General features: G+C 33.1%; 1 protein-coding gene across 3 annotated transcripts in view; it reads left to right on the plus strand.

Annotated features, from left to right (window-relative positions):
- Positions 1-21,849, plus strand: part of LOC105835982 (sphingomyelin phosphodiesterase) — a 31,859-nt gene that overhangs the window by 8,807 nt on the left and 1,203 nt on the right. For 2 of the 3 annotated variants that reach the window (XM_012679695.3, XM_012679694.3), the window contains 9 exons: positions 8,397-8,503; positions 11,357-11,565; positions 14,439-14,735; positions 15,165-15,557; positions 15,899-16,071; positions 16,830-17,192; positions 17,283-17,475; positions 17,599-17,783; positions 18,082-18,267. In XM_012679695.3, coding sequence (XP_012535149.1) covers positions 8,425-8,503; positions 11,357-11,565; positions 14,439-14,735; positions 15,165-15,557; positions 15,899-16,071; positions 16,830-17,192; positions 17,283-17,475; positions 17,599-17,783; positions 18,082-18,267 — 2,078 coding nt within the window. In that variant the 5' untranslated portion in view covers positions 8,397-8,424. Of the gene's footprint in view, positions 1-8,396; positions 8,504-11,356; positions 11,566-14,438; positions 14,736-15,164; positions 15,558-15,898; positions 16,072-16,829; positions 17,193-17,282; positions 17,476-17,598; positions 17,784-18,081; positions 18,268-20,327; positions 20,597-21,849 lie in introns of those variants that run through there. The other variant, XM_036293658.1, reaches the window with a different exon arrangement.

Raw genomic sequence — 21,849 nt, forward strand, 5'->3', positions numbered from 1 at the left:
GTAAATCAGATTTCGACAAAGAAAAATGTGAGATTTATATATTCCATTCCAAGATATTCAATCAAGCATCATAAATCTTAATAAATCATCATCAACAACGGAAAGAAGTGTTGTACAACTTCTGATCGAGTCACTCAAGAATTGTGACATTATCCGCAGTCAATTAAAGTTTAGCGGGAAGCGCGTGCAAATCACTGCGACAGCGATCGAGAGCGATGATCGATCCAATGCAAATGCAATATATTATTAAACGTCTCTACGTCCGTTTTCTAGCCGGAAGCATAGTTTCTCGCGTCCTGACAGACTCTCAATGTCTCCATTCCGCGATCTTCTCTGCTATTCTTTCTTCGAATAGCGTCCGTGGTTTCTCCTCTTTTCTTTGAGTTCTCCATAGAAATTTCTCTTATGGAGATTTTTTACTATACCTTATAATGCTGTCGCACATTTTAAAATTAAAAAAGTTTACTCAAAAAAATAATCTTGCAACGTCAACAAAAATTATATGTATGTAAAAATTAGCCGAGGTAGATAAATAATTAGCAAATACTGTGTGATATGTATATGTACTTGATCAATCTAACTAACAGAAGTAGAGTTTACAAATTCTATACGTGACAACCAAAATTCTAGCAGATACAAAAATTAGAGATACATTTTGATTGTGACATCAGGAAATCTGTCTGTCAGCAAAAAAATTTTTGGATGTTTAAACGAAGAGAGAAAATTTTATCCTATTAATTTGCGACTTAAAATTAAAAATAGTCGAAAGATGAAGACATTAATTAAACGTGTTAATCAAAGAATTGCATCTACGTTTAGCAATTTCAGACGCAATTTGTATACGCGCTTGAGTATGCAAAATGTAGATCGGTTCTCTAAATAAATAAAATCTGCATGTATCCGTTCTATGTTTGTTCCGTCGCGTGATTCATCTCACTAAATCACGTGCACTTTTTTTTCAACCAGAAAAGATATTCAGTATTCCGTATCGCGCGTGCAAGGAGATTTCTTTATACCTTACTTCGAGCGTGTGGGAGTAAACGCTTCGACAAAAGTAAACATGGACATAAACATTTCTCCCGGATATTAATGCCAAAAGAAACGTTGTAATTGTATTTTTCTTATTTTCCATTTACAAGGATGATAAAATTGCAACGATTCATGGATTCGCCCTTGGACAGAGTCGTTGCATTAAAAGATCTTATAAATTACCATAATTATTACGATAAATTAAAAATAACTACAATTTATTGTAAAATTGTGGCTTTTAGTTCCACTTTAATTTCTCGTATGTACAATTATTTTTTTTCCATATACATACGTACAATTTGATAAACAAAAATTCAAATTGTATAATTTTAATTGTTCTTTCAAATTTACGAATTCGATATCACTAGTACTGCTACGTTTTAATTAAACAGCATAATTAATACAGAGTATAATACAGATAATTCAACATTTGATAATACGTTCAAAGTACATTTGTAACAAACGACCATTGTTGTTTGCAACAAACAACCATACAAAGTAACAGATACAATTTTTATGAATGTAAAAGCGATAGTGATTGATGCAGAAATAATTTGAAAAAATAGTTTCTGAACTAACAGAAACCGTCATTACCAAAATATACATTTCTCCATATTACGTATAATATTATACATTCTGTTTAATCATCCCAAAAAATTTTTTGCTAATATAGACGGATTTCTTGATGTCTCAACCAAAATGTATCGCTAATTTTTATATCTGCTAGAATTTCAGCTGTCACATATAAAATTCTGCTCCTGTAGTAATTGTAAATTGATCAAATGCAATACATATGCATATCATAGTATTTGCTAATTATTTATCTATCTCAGTTAATTTTTACACTCATACAATTTTTGCTGTAGCTGCAAGATAATTTTTTTTAGTGTTGGGCGGAATTTTTTAGTAGTACGACAAATAGTGAAACTCCCTCTACAATTGAAATAAAAGATTATTTATTGTCTTACCTCTATGAAAAAAAAGACATTCAAGTGCCACGTATACAAAATGTGTGATTCAAAATCGTGTGTTCTCTGCACACATCCAAAAGAATTAAAAACGTCACACAAAATGAATTCTATAGAAAACATATGGCATACAAAACTAAACTTCCTAAAAAGAAAATATGGAAGTTGAAATAGTTGACAGAATATGTCAATAATACTATCAATTTAATGGAAAAAAATTCGAAGCACCAGATAACAATTGAAACAGTTGGTTCGACACACACACAGATTCGCTTTATATAGAGATCTCTATATCAACAATACTATCAGTTTAGTGGAAAACACTCGAAAGTACTAGATAATAATTAATAGATAACTTACTATGCAAGTGTCGCAATACTAATCTAGTAGTTCTAGATTTTTCTCATTTTTTTATCATAATAAATTTCACGCAGAATTATCACGCTCACACTCTTGTTACATAGACTGAAATATTAGTCCAGAAAAACAAAATATCAAAAAAAGGAAAGTAGAAGAGTTTACAGAAAATGCGGATTTTACGTAAGAATTTTCCGATGTAATTTGTATTATTATTATCAGTGTGATGAAAGTGAGTTGCTCATCATCAAACTGTCGTACAAAATTAAAAAGACGACCGCAACAATAATAAAAGCCACAACGTTGCCTAAGCTTCCTCCAGAGAATTACAGATCCATAAAGACAGAAATTATTTACTGGTAACGATCTTAACTATCAATGACGAAAGTGGAACCCTAATAACGTCATCCTAGCACAATGATTTGGAAAGTGAAAAAGCGTACGATCGCCCCGAGGAAGAAGGAGTCCATTTCCTGAGTCGGCCAAAGAAACTGGAACTTTGTAAATGGAAAATCACAAGTGTGCAATCGTCAGCCAGCTGATGACGAAAGTGGATCATTCACTGCGTCACTACCAGAAATATCTTCATCTCCCAGGAACAAATATTAGCGGTCGCGAGAAATCATAGCTCTTTGTCAAGGAAACGTACAATTTGCGCGAATAATTTTCCGATTAACTCAATGACAAAAGCCGAGCTATATAACGTAGTCGTCCTGCGAATATCTATTTGAAAAATGAGAAAGAGATGAATTAAGCCGCGTTAAAAAATTTTTGGAAGGCTATTTCGTACGAAGTAGAAGTCAAATTTTTTAAATAAAACGATGATTATATCTACTTTTGCAATTGGTGGATAAAAAAATTCTTTGAAATCTGAAAATATCCACTTTCCTTCATTCCTCTTCTAGACGATCGCCTGATATTTTAACAATTAGCTTCTTTTCTTTATATTTAACGAATTAAATCTTTCAAAATTGTTTCTCCTTTCTTTCAATTTGACGATGAAAAATCCTCTTCATTAATCATACGTCCTAGGATCGATGTGATCCAGCCTCATAATTCTATCCGCATCTGCCGCTGCAATATCAAAAGCGTATCGTAGCCGTTAGCTCCAGATATACATATATCTATATATATATATATTGCTCTCCAGCGAATTCCTCCGGTATTCCCTGCACCAACTTTCATCCTCCGATCGAGGAGGAGAACCCACTCGACGGCATATGTGGCACAACCGCGTGGTTTCACGCGCTGTAAATTATCCGTACGAACTCATTTGTGCCACGGTAATGCGCCTTCCTTCCCGAAACTTCGTTCGAGCGCCGCTCGCCGCGGGGAAATTATGGAGGCTGTTACGCGCGATTGTGCGGCCGGCCAGCGCGTTCGCGTGGCGACAGTGACTTTCGTTTGTCGTAACATTGAAACAGGGGGGAAGGTCGCATATCCGCGACCATTAGCATTCGTGAAAAGATGCCGGAAGCGTGTTGCGGATCAAGACACTAATCGCCCATCGGCTGTCTGTCTTCAGGAAGTAACGCAACACAAATCACCGGAAGTAGTATAGCGGAGGAAGCCAAAGCTCGCTCGGAGATTCGAATGGTTTCTCATCTCGGGAAAGAGAAATTGCTTTTCAGTTAAGTAAGCTGGAATCTTCCCACGATTTGCATCATTAATATTGACACGTTAATGCGTCACTGTGATGTACAATTAATTTTCCAAATTGTTCCTTCAAAAAGTTCCTTTTTTATTTCGTTTTCTTTATAATTTTGCACAAAAAAGACGTAAAAGCCTATATGTGTACATTATGCATGTAAAACACCTAATCCGAGAGCCTGAATTCTTAATGAGACCAACTCATTTTTAAGTTTAAAAAAAAAACTCCAAAATTCGCATGGTTGATCGTATGTGTGTCGTAGTATTTTTTTTCTTTTTTGTCTTCTTTCCGACTGTTATAAATATACAAGCTCGTACGGTATTTTGAATATTTTCAGAGAAAGGCGGTCAAAAAATTTTCTACTGCTTTCTATCTGGGTCGTATTCGGGGCTATATATCTCACATCGATATATAATAAGAAAGATATGTGCGGCTCTGGAAAGGAAATCAAACCGATAGCCGATGACCGCACGTATCCTCCTCGTCGTGGCGATTACATGAAAAGCGACGGATCGTCGAGATTTCCTTTGCGACCCAGCTTCGTCAGTCGCAGTGGGATGGGATTTTCATTAACGACGCGTCGTGTGACAATCCTGTTTGTCCCTCACAGATCTACGGGACTCGAGTGCGATACCAAAAGACACGGCTCAGTGTCCGATCGAAAGTATGCGTCTGATATCGCGGTGCATCGAGTCGGCACGTACCATGCGGTGCAATAAGTGAAGACATGTACATACACACGTGATGTAGTCACGACATTGACATACACGCAATAGTAATAAACGTGTAGAACATAAAAAACGTGTAGTTAAATAAGATTATGTTACTTTGTGTGATTTTTTACTACGAGTTTTTATCAGCCTGGACTAGCTTGCACGCTGTACCCATGCGGCATTTATGTAAGTTTGCGCGTAACATGAGCTTAAGTGAGTCTTCTTTCGTTGGGCCCCACGGTGGGTCAAATAACGGTCAACCGCGTATTCCACTTGGCCAACCTGCTCGCACCTCGATTAACTGCGCCGGCTTGTAATTTCAGCGTCGGTGAAAATTTGAAAACAATTCTCACGAGATGTGTTATCCTTCTTCCGACGGGAAGAACCTCGAAGGAAGAAAAAATTCTAGTTCAACGTTGCTTTCTTAAAAGTTAAAATTAATGCGGGAAAAAGAAAGATAATCGAAGATAATCAAATATATTTGTCTATCGCGTTGTATCCTCCTAATAAAATTCGCAATTAATGTTCCAATGCGGGAAATTGGCAAAATTGAGAAACGTGGTCTCATAATGTCTGCTTGAAAAAGAGTTTGGATGTCAAGGTTTATTCATTGAGCGACTATTACACACTTGGTAGCTTGTTAGCCTTACATCGATTTGTCACACATTGTCAGGAAAGTTTAACGATAAAGAAATAAATAAAACGAAAAGCAAAGTATTTGGAAATGCAGCGCGCGCCGTTCACCTGCGTTGGATATGCGATTGCATATGCAACTTTCGCCGAAACTGATCCCACTGACCCACTGCAACCGCCAATCCAGCGGATTGGAATAGATGATTATCGGGCTCCGTGAAACTTAATTGAAACTGTAAAATGACACAGTAAACTATGCGGCTCAAAATTATAAAGCGGCAAGAACGTGGATCCACATTTTTGGTTCTACATTGACTTTCCTATCGCGGAAGTAACATTGAAAATTTTCCATGAATTACTCTCTGCTGCAATACTATACAATGAAAATGTATGATACTATTCATTTGTAATTAAGAACAATGATGTTAATAATGACATAATATTGTCAGAGAATATTGTTATTTTGTTAGATAATAATATTGATTATTTATAAATAACTTTTATATAAACAAACTTTCTAAAAGAGATTTGACATAATTTCTGCTGCAATTTTTTTACTTATTACACCGAGAGAAAAAAATTGTAGTAATCATAATATAACTTTTTAACTCAACCATATTTTTATAGTCATTTAATAATATAATAAATTATAATTTGTTTAAATTACATCAAAGTTCTTATAATTATAATATTGCAACTTATGATATAATTGCCATAACCAAAATGTAGATTAATAATAGTAAATTGCATTATAAAATAATTAGTAATATACATGTAAGCATATGGTTATTTTTACCGACATTCTAACAATAATTACTATAAAAATAATATTCCTAAATATAATTATTCTACTATGCAGTTATAGTCGCAAATATCATACATTTTTGTTAATTTATCATATTAAACTTATCGTTTTTTTTTATAGGAAAGGGTCTTTTTTGAGAACTCTATAATTAAAGAAGGAAAACTGCTTACAGAGGGGCATAGATGCTGTTGGCATTGAATCAAAGCCAAGCGCCAAGATATATCTCGCGTCCGAACGAACACGAGATTTAGCCTTGACACGCACGTGCAACGTCTACGTATATACATATAACTCATTCCATGTAATTCATTACAAATGATCCCGTCGGCTCCAACTCATTTCCGCTTCAGCGGCTTTCAATGTGATTCCAGTTCCGAATAATGAAAACAGTGATTCACAAAATCGCGTGACCTGTTCACAATAAATTGCTCGACAAATCCTCCACATAAGGTGAATTACGCATCATTTATCAAGCTGCCTGGCGCTATTTATCAATCGAGACTTCATGGGAGACAATTAAAATTAAATCAATTTCGTTTCTGCTATCTCAGATCTTTTCTTGCCGTCTCTGTCTGGGAACCATAATGCAGGATAGCGCAAAACGAAACAGAAAATAATGTAAAATTAAACATAATTAGTCAAACAATTATATTCATTTCTCACTCCGTCCTCATTAATGGCAATGCACATTTATTTTAACGGTGAAATTAAATAATTTACAATCCACAGCGAACTTGTGTTACTGATAAAGATATTTGACTGACAGAAATATCCCAATCATCTCCAGAAGAAACTTCCGTTACAAACATAGAATCCGCTAACACTGTAAACGAATTCTTGCGGGAGAATCGAACCGGTTCCGTTAACTTCGGTGGCGATGCGACGCGTCGATCCAAACGGGAATCATTATTATTTTCTACACATCCGAAGGACGTTGTCGTGCCACCGCTAACCCACTTACAAGTAACAGTAACGGGCGGGACAAGGCCCGAGGTACGTCAAAAAATTTTCGAACGTATGGCGTAACAGTACGTACATGGTGTAGGTCAGATACGTACAGCGTCGAAAATAAATCGTCGTTTCATTTCTCTTCGCTCGTGATTCTCCCACGTTGCTTATCGTGGCGTAAAGAAAGGAATTAAAGGCCGTGTTTACGACCGTGAAAACGTCGCGCGAGTTTTCATCGCGAGACTTCCTCGATCGCGTCGCTACGACGTGATTTTCGACGCCTCGTTTGCCACCGAGGAAAGTGCAAGTTACGCTTCGCCGAATGCAAATTCTTTCCCCGGGAATTGCGCGCACCTTTCGCGGATATTATAATATCTTCGTCGGACGATTAATATCGCTTTTTTCAACGAACGAATATCTCCGCAGTGAATACTTAATACGTAATAAATATGATCCTTGCAAAATTATCTGAAAATTTATAATTAAATTTATTTTCCCGGGATATTTAGATTTACCAACGATATCAATTTAAAAAAAAATAAAAATTCTATGATAATATTTTTAATCCGTGATTTCTTTTACTTTTATTACTATATGTTCTAATAATTAGAGATTAACTAGATATTAATTAATTACAATATTAATTAATAAACAAATTAATATCTTTAATTGATACCTTGTTAATTTTTCAATTGATATTTAATTACATATTATTTAGAAATTAACTATAATAATAATACAATATTACTCTATTTGTATATTTATAGATGATTTCCGCATTCTTGCATTTATTAATTTAAAAAATTAAATATGCAATTAAATTTTAAATTTGTATTTACCATGTTATTATATATAATTACAGTGGTGACAGAAAAAATATTTGCTCTTTCATCGCTTTTTTAATTTGTAAACACATTAACGCTTGAACAAAGTACTTTTTACTTTAACAACGATATATATTAAAAGTACATCTATATGTATAGAACATTTTTTACAATTAAAAAACAATAACAAAAGCAAGTATATCTATTTTTTTCTGCCACTGTATATGTATATATATATAAAATATATAAAGTAAATATATATAAAAATACATATGAAATATATATTTATATATAAATATATAAAAATTGACTTTTTTCATATTTCTTTATTTTATTTTCATTGTTAATTACATTTTGTTCATATATTTTGCATGTAATTATATCTTCTTGAATAAAATTAACATATAATATTTAAATGTATTAATTTTTTTAGTGCATTTCTATATTTTATATTTTTTATGATTGCAGATAACAATACCAAAGAATACAAAATAGTATGCCAAATCAAGGCAAAATATCAAGTCGCATCTTCACATTATGCGTTGTCCTGATCAGTTTGACATGGAGTGTTGTGGGTACGTACATTTCAATAACAGTTTTATTGTGCAAAAAACGCATCTCACTTCCCATCTTTTTATGTGCGTTAAATTTTTTTAACAATAGAATTGTTTCATGAAAGCATTAAAGTGAAACTTGCGCATATTGAATATTCTGAATATCGAGATAAGAAATGCAAAATATGTTACATAATAAAAACAAACAATAATAGAAAATATATACATTACTGTTTATGTAACGGGAAACAATTACAATGAAATAAATCTAACTTTGTGGCAAATGTAAATTTTACAGCGCGTGGATGACGTTAATGATTTGAAAAAAATAGAACGCGCTTCGTCGAACGTAACCTTGTAACCTCTTTTCATCGAGAAAGTATTTAAGATTTGCATGCAATTCAATCGATTATATTCGCGGAAAATTATGTGACTTCTCTTGAACAGTAGGTTATAGACTATTCCGAGCGTAACGGCGAAATTGCACGTTTTCGAGATAAGATGTGTCGTGTGTAACATACTTGTCTTACGTAGTAGTCTTTCGTGCTTTATGAGAAAGATCGACATACTTTGTTCAAATAATCTTCCAATATGGAAATAATCGATCGTGATTAATCGCAGCGTAAAAAATAGACGTTTTCACGCGAAGCGATCCGATGGATCATATCATGCGCGCGCGCGATTGCCTATTTATTTTTATATTTACCCGCTAGAAAGTTTATAATACATCATCGCTCAAATCGACGGAGAAAAGATTCATCTTTTTTATACATCATCAACAATTTTTACCTTAATTTCACTTCAATTAAATTATCTGCATTTCATAATTTAATTTTCAATTGACTCCAGTTCTTATACGTTGTACTTTATATAATGACTACCATTATATTCGTTTTTTTTTTTAATTTGTAATTTATATTGACTCGAGTTTTCACACGTTTTGGTTTTTATATTTTAACATATTAACATCTGATGTATGAAATGTAAGTTGTTCTTTACTTAGTTTTAAATCTATTATATTTTATTCAGTTATTTATTTATTATTCTTAATTGTTATTATTATCTTAATTATTATTAATTGTTTGTCCATTTACGTAGTGTATGATCCCATGACTTGCGGACCCAAGTGCATTGACTGTAATGTTTCTTTGGAAATTTTTATCAATTTGCACTTGAGAAAGACCTAATCAAGATCGAAACGTTATACTTAACAATTTAATCTATAATAAAATTGCCAGTTGGGTTGAAACCACCAAATCGAAGTTATCATTTTTTAATAATAATTGACTTAAACTTAACACCAGAAGTACCGAACAGATAAAGATTGAAGGTGGCTACTAATTACCTATTATATAAAAACACATTAAATTTAAGAACAAACGTCGTTAGCTTAATTATTCAGCATATTTTGTACACTGAATATTTTGTTGGATATAATATACTTCTTGCATACAGGTTACTCTTAAAAATACAAACAGTCAGAAATAACTGCTTGGTACCTGTAGTGTTAAAATAATTTTATATTAATTTTGTGAAAATGATTGGAAATGATAACGTGCCAGCAGCTAAAGCTTCATAATATTTGAATTGCACATTTGCATGAGCTGCGGCTAGAAAGCAAATTCTCTTTCTTACACTGATGAAAAAAGTTGTTAATTGACTAAATTTTTCAACTTAATTAAATTTCTTCAATTCAAGTGTTTATGCATTTAACATATAATGCATAAAATATTTAAACTTCAAGTATTTATAGAAAAAATCTTATAGTAAAAATTATTATGGTAAATAATGAGCGTAAACCAAGGAAGAAATTATGAAAATTTTTACTGTTTTTCATCAAATTGCCCTAGTATTTACACTACTTATAGTAATAATCTTCTCTGGAATTTTTCTTATGGTCCGTAACTAAAAAAAGGCTTGGTTATAATAATTCAACCTTAGTTAAAGTTACCCAGCGCCCTGGTAAAATAGTTTCAACTACACATAAGGCAAATATAACAAAATAATGTAATTATAACGAAATGTTTACCATTATTACCAAATGTTTTGTTAAATTATTATAATTTTGTTATTATTACTATATTTATTTATAACAACCAAATATTTCAATATCATTACTAAATGATTTTACAAATTTACCAAGGATTTTTTTTCAGTGTGTTGTACATAATTTTTAATATAAAAATGAAATTTTCTCCGTATATATTTAATTAAAATATTATACAAATATTTCAAGAAACTGAAAAAACTCAATATATTATACCTATTTAATCAAGTTGAAAAATTTAGTTAAATCATAAACTTTTTTCTCAGTATAGCTAACACAAAATTAATACACTGAAAAAAATGTTAATTTCGTTAAACTTTTTAACCTAATTAAATTTTTCCAGTTCAAATATTTATGCATTTAATAAATACATAAAATACTTCAACTTTCGTTTAATCTATATATTTGATTAAAATACATAATAAGTATTTAAACTAAAAAAAAATTTAGTCAAATTGACAACTTTATTCTCAGTGTATGAGAGTTATAAACTCTCTCTCTCTTTCTCTCTCTCTCTCTCTCTCTTCTGTTATTTAAGAAGGGAGATCCGATTTCTAACCACATTCTGGCAAACTTGCAATTATGCTTATCAAAAAAGTGAATTTGAGGCAGTTGCTATTTCCGGCTGTTTTTTCATAATGAGTATCTTTCACGAAATTATAAAATTAACTCCGCAATTACGTATTAGATTGCGCAATATGTTTACAAATGACCTGCCAAAAATTAATTGTCGGCGCAATTCCGCGCTAACGGAAGCGATGGCATTTGCTTCGCTTTCGTTGGTTTGCGATCTAATAACAATCGCCTTTTTCTTCCGGTTTTTGCAGGAACCCCGGTTCGATACAGGACGAAACGGGAAGCGGAAATAGCGTCGACCAACTGGACCGCGCTAGCCGACGAATGGCTCGCGGCGAAATCCAGGATTGCCGAAAAGATGGACGTCGCTCTGCTGCCGTTCAACGAGAGATTTCGAGAATTACCGCCTACGGCGGAAACCTTCATCATTAACGGTACGAGTCCGGAACAATTAAAACGGGTAAGGGAATTTTTTTCTCATTGTTTTCGCATTTGCACAATCAAGATACGAGCAAGGTTACATTTGCATTCCAATCTGAGAAATCTGCGTTGTCACTGATTGATTGCGCAAAATCCTTCCTTCGTTATCAATCGAAAACTTTCTCTGGCGAACGGTACAAGCGCTACGAGAAATTGTACACTTTTTTCAGATGAAAATTGACTGACTTGCGCCAGTAATATATCATTGATTTCACGTAGATGTTCCAACGTAAACTTTTAAAAACCATTAGAGATAATTCATATTGGCATATTCGTATCATATTGTTAAAATCATTTACGACTTATCTTCTTTACTTATAAACTTGTATTTCTATAATTTTATAAAATTCTTTATTTCTTTCGAAACAAGTATACTCATAATATGTTCTTCCGCTCCTTTTTTAATATTATTTTATTATAATCTTTTTTCCTAGAAAAATTTTAAAAATTAAGAAGAAATCGTAAAGGACAGTTGCTGAACATCTCGTAAAAATCGCATCTTTGTTACAAACATTGCATAAGTTTAATGATTGTTATCAACGATGCAACTTACATCGTTTGATCTGTTTCTACTTCGCGTGACAGTAATTATATGCCGGGCGTAATCAGACCGTTGAAAACATATCCGATGCACTCGATTAAAAAGAAAAGTAGTATCTTCGTATCACATCGATTTGAACCTGTTTTGTAAACAAGAACTTACGAAATATTGTTTCACGAGATTATTACCGAATTGTACGAATAAAGTTGAAAAAATTAAGAATAAGGTAATCGCGCGAAAAAGCCTGTAGAAAGGTATCTCTATTTTTAAAAAAACGCTTTTATAACGAGAAACGGGAAATTGGCCTAATCGATATAATTTCACTCTTGCATCCATTTTATTCGATCATGTGCGCGTTTCTCCTCAATACACGAAATTAATATAGAAAAGTATTTATCGACCGCAAATATTTATGATATCGATGTATCATATAATTAATATATCAATACTGAAAAAAATTTTCAATAGATTTGCCGATTAAATAGTGTATCCAATTGTTAATTTTGTTACTGATAAAACTCTATCGGTAAATGTATTATTTTATTATCCGACAAAGAATGGACATGTTCGATCTAATTTCTCATCGGATATATTCATTTGTTACTATAACATTGGATTATTCGATTAAATATCAACAAATATTTATCTCAGTGAAGTATTACTGTGAAATTGTTAGATTGGTGAACGTTAGCTCTCAGGATCAATCTGTTTCAAAAAATATATTGCCAGCAATAAAATAATCTCGCAAAAACACAGTCTATCAGATCTTGCAAGATTCAAGAGTGTCGTCGTCTACACTGAAACAAAATTTCCAAAGAATTTATCAATTAAATAGAGTATCCGATTGTTAATTTCGTTACACCGATGAAACAAAACTTTATATAATTATCCGATGAAAGATGAATATGTTCGATTTGATTTCTCGTCGGACATATATATATAACTTTCATTGAATATATCCGTTTCTTACTATAATATTAAATTATTCGATTAAATATCAATAAATATTTTTTTCAGTGTACATTCTTAAAATTCCATTTCGACTTCGCGCCTTCTTAAACCTTTTTCCCCTTTTTCTTATTTCTCTCCTTCCCATCGACGACGGGAGACACGACGATGTCGCCGCGACTCTCACTTTCAGTGCCAAAATACTTTCACCAAGACGATCACCGATAAACATCGGTGGCGAGCGCAGGTACATGTACCTTCTAGCCTTCCTATTCGTGTGTTTACACGCATACAGTGCGTAATACGGTGTCAATGACTTTCGCCCGCGAAAGTCGCGCGCGATCATCGATATCATTCGTCACCGCTTGCGTAAAAGAAAACGCCGGTGGGCACATCCGCACGCGCGCGCGCGCAAAACTCCCTTCGATCTCAGAAGAGATGAGTGCTCAATTATCGGCATCGAGATCGAGATCGCAGAAGGAAAGTCACGAAGGTAGGAAGCACACAGCAGGAAGCGATACGAGGGCATTTGTTCCAATTCAATTCGATCTATATATTATGTTATTAAACGATACGACAATCGTAGATTAATGTTTACTCGTTGATTAATCTTCCGCTTATATTCATGGTGGAAATATATTAGGTGATTCATTTCAATTCCGTGCTCAATGATTCAAAATAATAACTGCTCTTCAAATCAATGATAAATCGGTTGAAAATGCTAAAAAAATAATATAGCGACGAATAGACCATAAGTAGCACAAAACATTGGCATAATATTAGGAAGTAATGCAAATGCAATATCCCTATTGGTTTAATATTGTAAAGTGGGCGTTTTATCTTATTTAGATTATTGCACTATAGACCAATTTGTTAAGCAGCAATATTGGTTCAACATTGGATCAATGTTAAATTATTCAATTGTTTATATTGGACATTATTAATTGCATCCTAATTTGAAACCAATATTTTATGACCAATATTAGCATTGCATTGGCCGATACACTCTCAATAGTATCCATATTTAGTCCAAGGTTACTAAACTACTATGTATAATCTAATAGCTTGTTTTTAACTAATATTAGGCAATGTATGCCAATGTACTGTGCTACTAAAGAATAAATAAACTCTTTCAAATGTTCAACATATCAATTAATTTTTATAGTTACGTGATGAAAAAATTGATACGATGAAAAATTTTCATTCCTACTTCCGTGTATTTGGAAAACTTTTCTTTGAATGTCTTTTTGGTAACGTTTCTCAAACCGATTTTTTATTAATTGTCTTATTATGTTGCCACCATTATACGCAATGATTCAGTTAATCTATTGCCACCGTGTTTGTATCTATAAATTTGATTACAGTTAAATTACTCGCGGATGCTGTGGGATATGGAAACGGTCCAGCCGACCGGACACCTATCTGGATTTGTGGACAAGGCTCTTAAGCTGCTTGACCTGAGACAGGTGATGATGGAGGTCGAGACCTCCGTCATGTCTAAAGTCTCTTGCACTGCTTGCAAAGTCGGTGCCGGTTTGCTACAGCATTACATAAAGAGTGGCAAAAGCGATGAGGAGATCATGGCTAGCATTTATCAGTTTTGCGTGTCGCTCAACATACAGAGCCCCCGAGTTTGTCACGGGGTCACCATGCTCTTTGGGGTAAAACTCTGAAACATTGATAAAAACATTGATAAAAACACATCCCTGGTAGCACAAAATATTAGCAATATTGAGAAATAATATAAATGCAACATTCTCAATATTAGATCCAATATTGTGAAGTTGACGCTTCATCTTATTTAACCAATTTGTCTAAGCACTAATATGATTCAATATTGATTTAATATTTGCCCAATGTTAGACCATTCAATTTTTCATATAGGGCGTTAATTGCATCCTAATTTGGAATCAATATTTTATGACCAATATTGGCATTACATTAGGAAACATTGGAAAAACATTGACCAATGCACTCCCAGTAAACCAATGTTTATCCAATATTAGTCAGTACTGCTAATGTATTTTCCTACTAGGAATATAAGTTTATATTAATCAACGAAAGTTAAAACTGACAAATTTACGTCGTAGGGGGAGGTGATTTACGTGCTGAAACAGGTAAACATGGGTCCGGCGCAAATCTGCAGTTTCGTGATCGGCGACGCGTGCGACGACGCGTTCAATCCGCTACACGAATGGGAGGTGGCTTTCCCACCGGTGAAGAAGCCGCCGATCAAGCCGCCGATCCCGCCGCAGGAAAAGGCGCCGACGTTCAAGGTCCTGCATATTTCCGACACGCACTACGACCCATACTATCAGGAGGGTGCGAACGCCGAATGCAACGAACCGCTCTGCTGTCGGCTGACGAACGGCGCCCCGTTGACCGCCTCGGCTGCCGCTGGACGATGGGGCGATTACAGAAAATGCGACACGCCCAAGAGAACGATCGACCATATGCTCAAGCACATCGCCGACACACATTCGGTGAGGAGTATGTGCAAACGATTAAACCAGTCGCGCAAAACTTGGAGAGGATAACGATAATGATGAGGAGAAGGAGGAGACGTTTATCATTCGGGAGCGAATCTCGCGTATCGCTCGAAAAGAATTTTTAACGACACATTCCAATAAATAATAGAAAAATAACTGATTTATCGATTATAATTCAAGTAGTCTCGATTTTCAAATTAATTCGTTAATCGTTATTTCTGATATGTGAGAAAGGAAATGTCAAGCTTGACAGATTTGTTTATTGTTCCTAATTGTTTGATTGTATATTATAATAAAAGGGAAAAAGTTCTCTGTATTGGTTAAAAAATTTTCAGGACATCGATTACATTTTATGGACTGGCGACCTACCACCACACGATGTCTGGAATCAAACGCGGGAAGAAAATCTCAAGGTCTTGCGTGACACAGTCAAGCAGATGGTGGAGATGTTTCCCGGCATACCAATTTTTCCGGCTTTAGGAAATCACGAGAGCTCACCGGTCAACAGGTACATCCGTCACGTGCATGTACATAACTTCGTACTTTCACTTTTCTAGAAAATATCACTTCAGATTACGATTAATTTGCGATCCAGATCTCACACAGACATAGCAAAGCGTTTTCTCTCAAGAAATTCCATCGTATAATATAGCACAGATTTTAAGTTTAAGTAAAAGATGAAAGTTGACATAAAACAGGACGCGAGAGAAAGGGAAGGGGAAAATGGCCGGACCGTTATTTCCTACTCGGCAAATAAATTAGTACTCTGAAATACTTGAAGAGCTTCACTCCAGAAAATAGGAAGCATATTCGACAACGGATTAATGCAACATATATATAGAAATTTCTGTCGCGTTTCGCATTGTCTCTTTATTAACGGAAATAAATCCTTTTTTTATGTAAAATAGGTTTAGTTGGAAAGAAGAGAGAATCACGAATGTTAGACATACTCACTGGCGGATTCTAGAGGGGAGGGGTTAAACGCCTCTCCTTCTAAATTAAAAAAAAATCAGTCTTACTAGATCCGTTTAAAAAATTTAGATAAAATGATGCAGGCCTTATGTATAAGTTTACTGTCCAAACTGACCAATGTCCGATATACGATGTTCAGCGAAAAATTTTATTAACCCCCTCCCCCCCCCCCGCTTATCGACGTCAAGATCCGCTAGTGGACATACTTTATATATTTTTTAATGCTTCCCAAAATAAGTGATTCAACCAGAATATCCATTTATTTTCCGCGACATCTATTTTTGCTCTTTTAAGCTTTCCACCACCATTTGTGCCCGAGGAGAACAGTATCTCGTGGCTGTACGACGAACTCGACAAACATTGGCGACTTTGGCTGCCGGCCGGCGTGTCCCACACTGTTCGTCGCGGCGCCTTCTATTCGGTCTTGGTTCGACCAGGTTTCAGAATACTCTCGGTGAATATGAATTATTGTAACAACAAAAACTGGTGGCTACTGATCAACAGCACGGATCCGGTTAGCGAGCTGCAGTGGCTCGTGTACGAGCTACAGGGCGCCGAGATCAACGGCGAGAAGGTGCACATAATCGGCCACATCCCACCCGGACATTCTGATTGTCTCAAGGTGTGGTCAAGAAATTATTATCACATAATCAACCGGTTCGTACTTAATCGTTTATAAAATCACCGTATGTCGGGCCCCAACGCATTAATTAGATGATAAACGTTCGCCTTCCGTATTTTACACAGCTATGAATCAACAATCGCGGCACAGTTCTTCGGACACACGCATTACGACGAGTTCGAGTTATTCTATGATACATCGGACCTTGGCAGAGCGCTCAGCATCGCCTACGTCGGTCCTTCAGTCTCGCCATATTATGAGCTCAATCCCGGCTACAGAATATATTACGTCGACGGAGATCATCCCAAAACTACAAGGGTAAGAGAATCGATACTTCCTCGTAAACATGATTGACAGAATATACTATGGAATGTTAACCCGAGCAATCTGTATGCGTGTCTGAAGCATTATTTATCGTTTTCTAACTGACGCGTATTCCAGATGGTCGTCGATCATGAGAGCTGGGTCATGAATCTAAAGGAAGCAAACCTTTATGATTATCCGATCTGGCATAAGTTGTACAGCGCGCGACAAGCCTATCAAATGGCGTCACTCTTGCCGAAGGACTGGGACTCGCTGATCGATAAGATGACTAACGAGCCAGCCCTCTTTGATCTCTATTACAAGTAATTCTGCTCACATTTGTACGATAATCAATACCGTAAAAAGAACATAAGCGGAAATTTTGTCTTTTTATAATATATTTTATACATATATAATATATATTATAATATATTGAAGTAACATGAAAATTTATACACTTATATATAATTAATTTCGTTACTTAAAACAATCGGATTTGATTTACGAATAAAAATATGAACAAAGATGCTTAATGATACTTTAGAAAGGAAAACTAACGTTCGAGGTTCAGTACCCTTCTCGAGAAAAGCAACATGACGTGTTTGCCTTTGTTCTTTGTAGACATTACTACAAAAACTCTCCGGTGCGACCGGCGTGCAATGACGAGTGTCGCAAGAGAATGCTCTGTGATCTGCGCAGCGGAAGAAGCCACGACCGAAAGGCGTTATGTCAGAGCCTGGAAGCAAGGATCGACGTCGAGACGAAAACGGGCTGGCGCGCGTGGATCTACAAAGGACTTGCACTATCGTACGTAAAGAAGTTGTGGTTCGAAATGTATTCCGGCAACATTACAACTAACGAAGTCGATTAATCAAATGTTACAAAAAATATGTCTCGATTATGTTATTACGAAAACTGATCCGCACTTGTCTGTTTCTTTCGTTCACAGATCTAAAACTTTCTCTCACTTATAAAAAATGACACTTGTTTCAATCTTGTTTGTAGTAGTTTTTATGCTAATAAGTCTGCTTTTTTATCTTACACGCATTTTTTTACACTAATAGTTGTAGTTATGTATTTACAATAATTTTAAACGAAGTTGGAAAATAATAATTAAAAAATTGAGACAACTGTAAAACCATAAGGCACAAAGGCACTCTACTTAACAATTGTGTTTAACAATATCAAAATTTTATATAATAAAAGTCGTTATTAATAATAACGATTTTAAATTCATAAAAATAGTAAAAGATCGTTTAAAATATTGTAAGTATTAATATATACATAATCCAGTTTGTTTGCAATTGTACGACAATATGTTAACAAATACAAAGAAATATTAATAATTTTTACATGTTTATAACACTTTAATAATAATAATAACAGCAATAATAGTAATGATAATAAAATAATGTTACTACATAATGTGATTAAGTGATATATTGATATAGTAATTTATATACGTGTATAATACAATATATCAATTACCACTCTTAGTTTTATAAAGTAGTTTCAAAGTAGGATTCTAAACGTAATTTATGAAAGATGTATCACAACTATTCGAAACCAATTTGATTTTCCTTGAAATATAGTGTTACAAAAATCGAAAAGACATTTTTTTTTAATACGTGTTAATATCTTTAATAGATATGTATATTTTAATGTTTAAAGAGTGAAGTAACTATTCAAAACTAACACTTAGGTTTGATCACAATTGAGAAAGTTAATATTTTTTTAAACTTAAATTAAGTTATAAAGTTAATTATTTAAGTTATTAAATTAATTTAGTTATATTATAATGTTTAGAAATATTACGTTATGAAATAATAATTCAAAAACATTTATCAAATATTATGTTCATATAAAATCCACAAAATCAATGTTTTAAAAAATGATTTAATGTTCTTTGCTTATTGGCTAACTCAATTAAAATTAAGTTGTGTTAAGATTAAATTAATTGAATTAAAAGTTAATTTTGAAAAGCTTTATAAAAAGGAAATTTTAATTAGAATATTCGTAGAAATGTTAAGATATATAAAAAAATATTTTAAGTAAAACTCTTATGGTTTATTAAATCATGTAGAATATTATTAACTGCATGAAATAGAATATTATTAACAGGTTTTTATATATTTTATTATTTCGATATTTATAATTGTACTTATAATATAAATATTAATTTTGAAGAGATGTTTTATCCTTTAAAATTCAAAAATAAACATGTATAAAAAATATATATAGTTTTTAGATATTTGCATTTAACTTATTTCGAAAGAAATTAAATTTTGGACAATTATTACATATATCTCTTCTTAGGATTAATTAAATTTTTTATACACATATAACAAAGTTGATAGAATTCTTCTTATCTACACTAGTTGCGTTTTATTTTACTGTAATTTACCATATGTAATACCATAGTGTAATTACCATATTACTTTAGTGTAATTTGTTAAAACCAACTTCTTTTCCGATCATTCATTAAAATAACACATAAAAGATTGTAATAATAAATAATGAATTTCACGAGACATAATATTATAAAGGAGACATCCACTCAATATTAAATATTTAGCAAATTATAAATTTACATCTCACTCTACAACTTAAAAAGCTTAATGAGTAAATGTCGATGCATTTAGCAGTAGCATCGAAACATAATATTGCTTTATCTAAAATGCATGTATGTACATTATACATATGTGTAAGTATATATCGCACTCGAAAGAGTTATTTTTTATAATCGATTAAACAAATAAATTATTGTGTTACATTTGCATGAGAGATTGAGAATACTAATTTCTTCAAATGAAAAACAATGATAATATTATAAAGAAAAAAAATTCGGTTCTTTTCATATGTTTCAGAGCTTTCTTCATGAATGTCACGTCATAATTCATCAAGATAATTGCATTTTTATGCAAGCTCCTTCGAGTGTCGACCATATATCAAAATAAAAAAGAAAAACAATAGAAATGAATCCATTTTGAATTATAAGATATATTACATTACATAATAATTTTAATTGTGTACCTTATTGATTGAAACGTAATAGATATACATTTTACAAATATGTAGATAGTACATTTTTCTCTACATAACAATTTTTCCAATAAAACAATATGTAAAAATGGTATTGGGATCGTCTACTGTAAATGTCTTTTACTTAATTCAGTGTTACTTTCAGTGTTACGCGGAATCGCATTTAACAAATATTAACGAACATGCAAATTATTTTGCCATATATTGTATAAAAATGCTTTTTTTAAGAGCACCTAATTTAATAAGCGCACCGCGGCATTTGGGCCAGCTTTATCCCCTCGGAGATATCAATTATGTACATATCTATCTAGAAATACAATAATTTCGTTTGGTGGTGGAGAATAACAACCGATAATTGACATTTCTGGCTACTGCGCACTGTAGTAAGTAGTTTGAGTGTATATAAATTATACATAAATTTCATAAATTATATCAGCCGCATGATTTCCGAGACAGCAATCGTTTATATTGTGAAAAAAATGATATACTCTTTTTAACATTTCTCTATTTGATATTAAATTTGATGTTTTAATAAATTACTTTCGCGCATGAATAAACTAAAATACATTGTCAGGTTGAAAATTTTAATAAACAGACACTATCCAATTTTACTTAAAATTAATTAATTAGTTATCCTACACCTGAGATAGAATAAACCCCACTGGTTTTTGGTTTTAGTTTTAAACTTAGTTTTTTGCTTAGCTTTATGAATTTTTTTCGCTGTTTTAAAATTTAAATTGCCCCAAAATAACTTTTGGACATTATTTTGAAAGTTTGAAGAATGTTAAAACAATTTTTGAGCCAAAATTTTTGATAATATACGAGTAATAATCATTTAAAGAGGCTAAAGTCTGTTACATCCCTTGTGTAGAATACCGAATTATTTAATAGTGTGTAGGATTAGGGTTAAGTAGTCAATACTATAAATCAATACTGAGCAAATTCCTGACAAAAATATTCATAAAGTAAAAGCGAAGTTAATGATCATTTATGCGGCTGGTACAAATAACGTCTCTTTAGGTGCCAAGTTATTGTTGTATTAAATATGTCAGATTATTTACAATGTTTATTAATTGCTTTACATTTTACGTGATAATTTTACATTACATAATTTTAATCGTGTACTTTGTTGACTGAAACGTAATAGATTACAAATGTGTAATCAGTATATTTTTCTCTACATGACAATTCGATCATTTATGAATTATAAACTGATCTATTTTTCATGTACACATCACACTCATTTCGCATAAGCATACTTAAAATATTGAAAATTCGATTCTTGCACTCTAGAAAACTTAAATGCAAAAAAAATTTTATTGCGTCATGCAATAAGAATTGCTATTT

This window comes from Monomorium pharaonis, chromosome 11 (genome assembly GCF_013373865.1).
Source record: "Monomorium pharaonis isolate MP-MQ-018 chromosome 11, ASM1337386v2, whole genome shotgun sequence".
Classification (NCBI taxonomy): domain Eukaryota; kingdom Metazoa; phylum Arthropoda; class Insecta; order Hymenoptera; family Formicidae; genus Monomorium; species Monomorium pharaonis.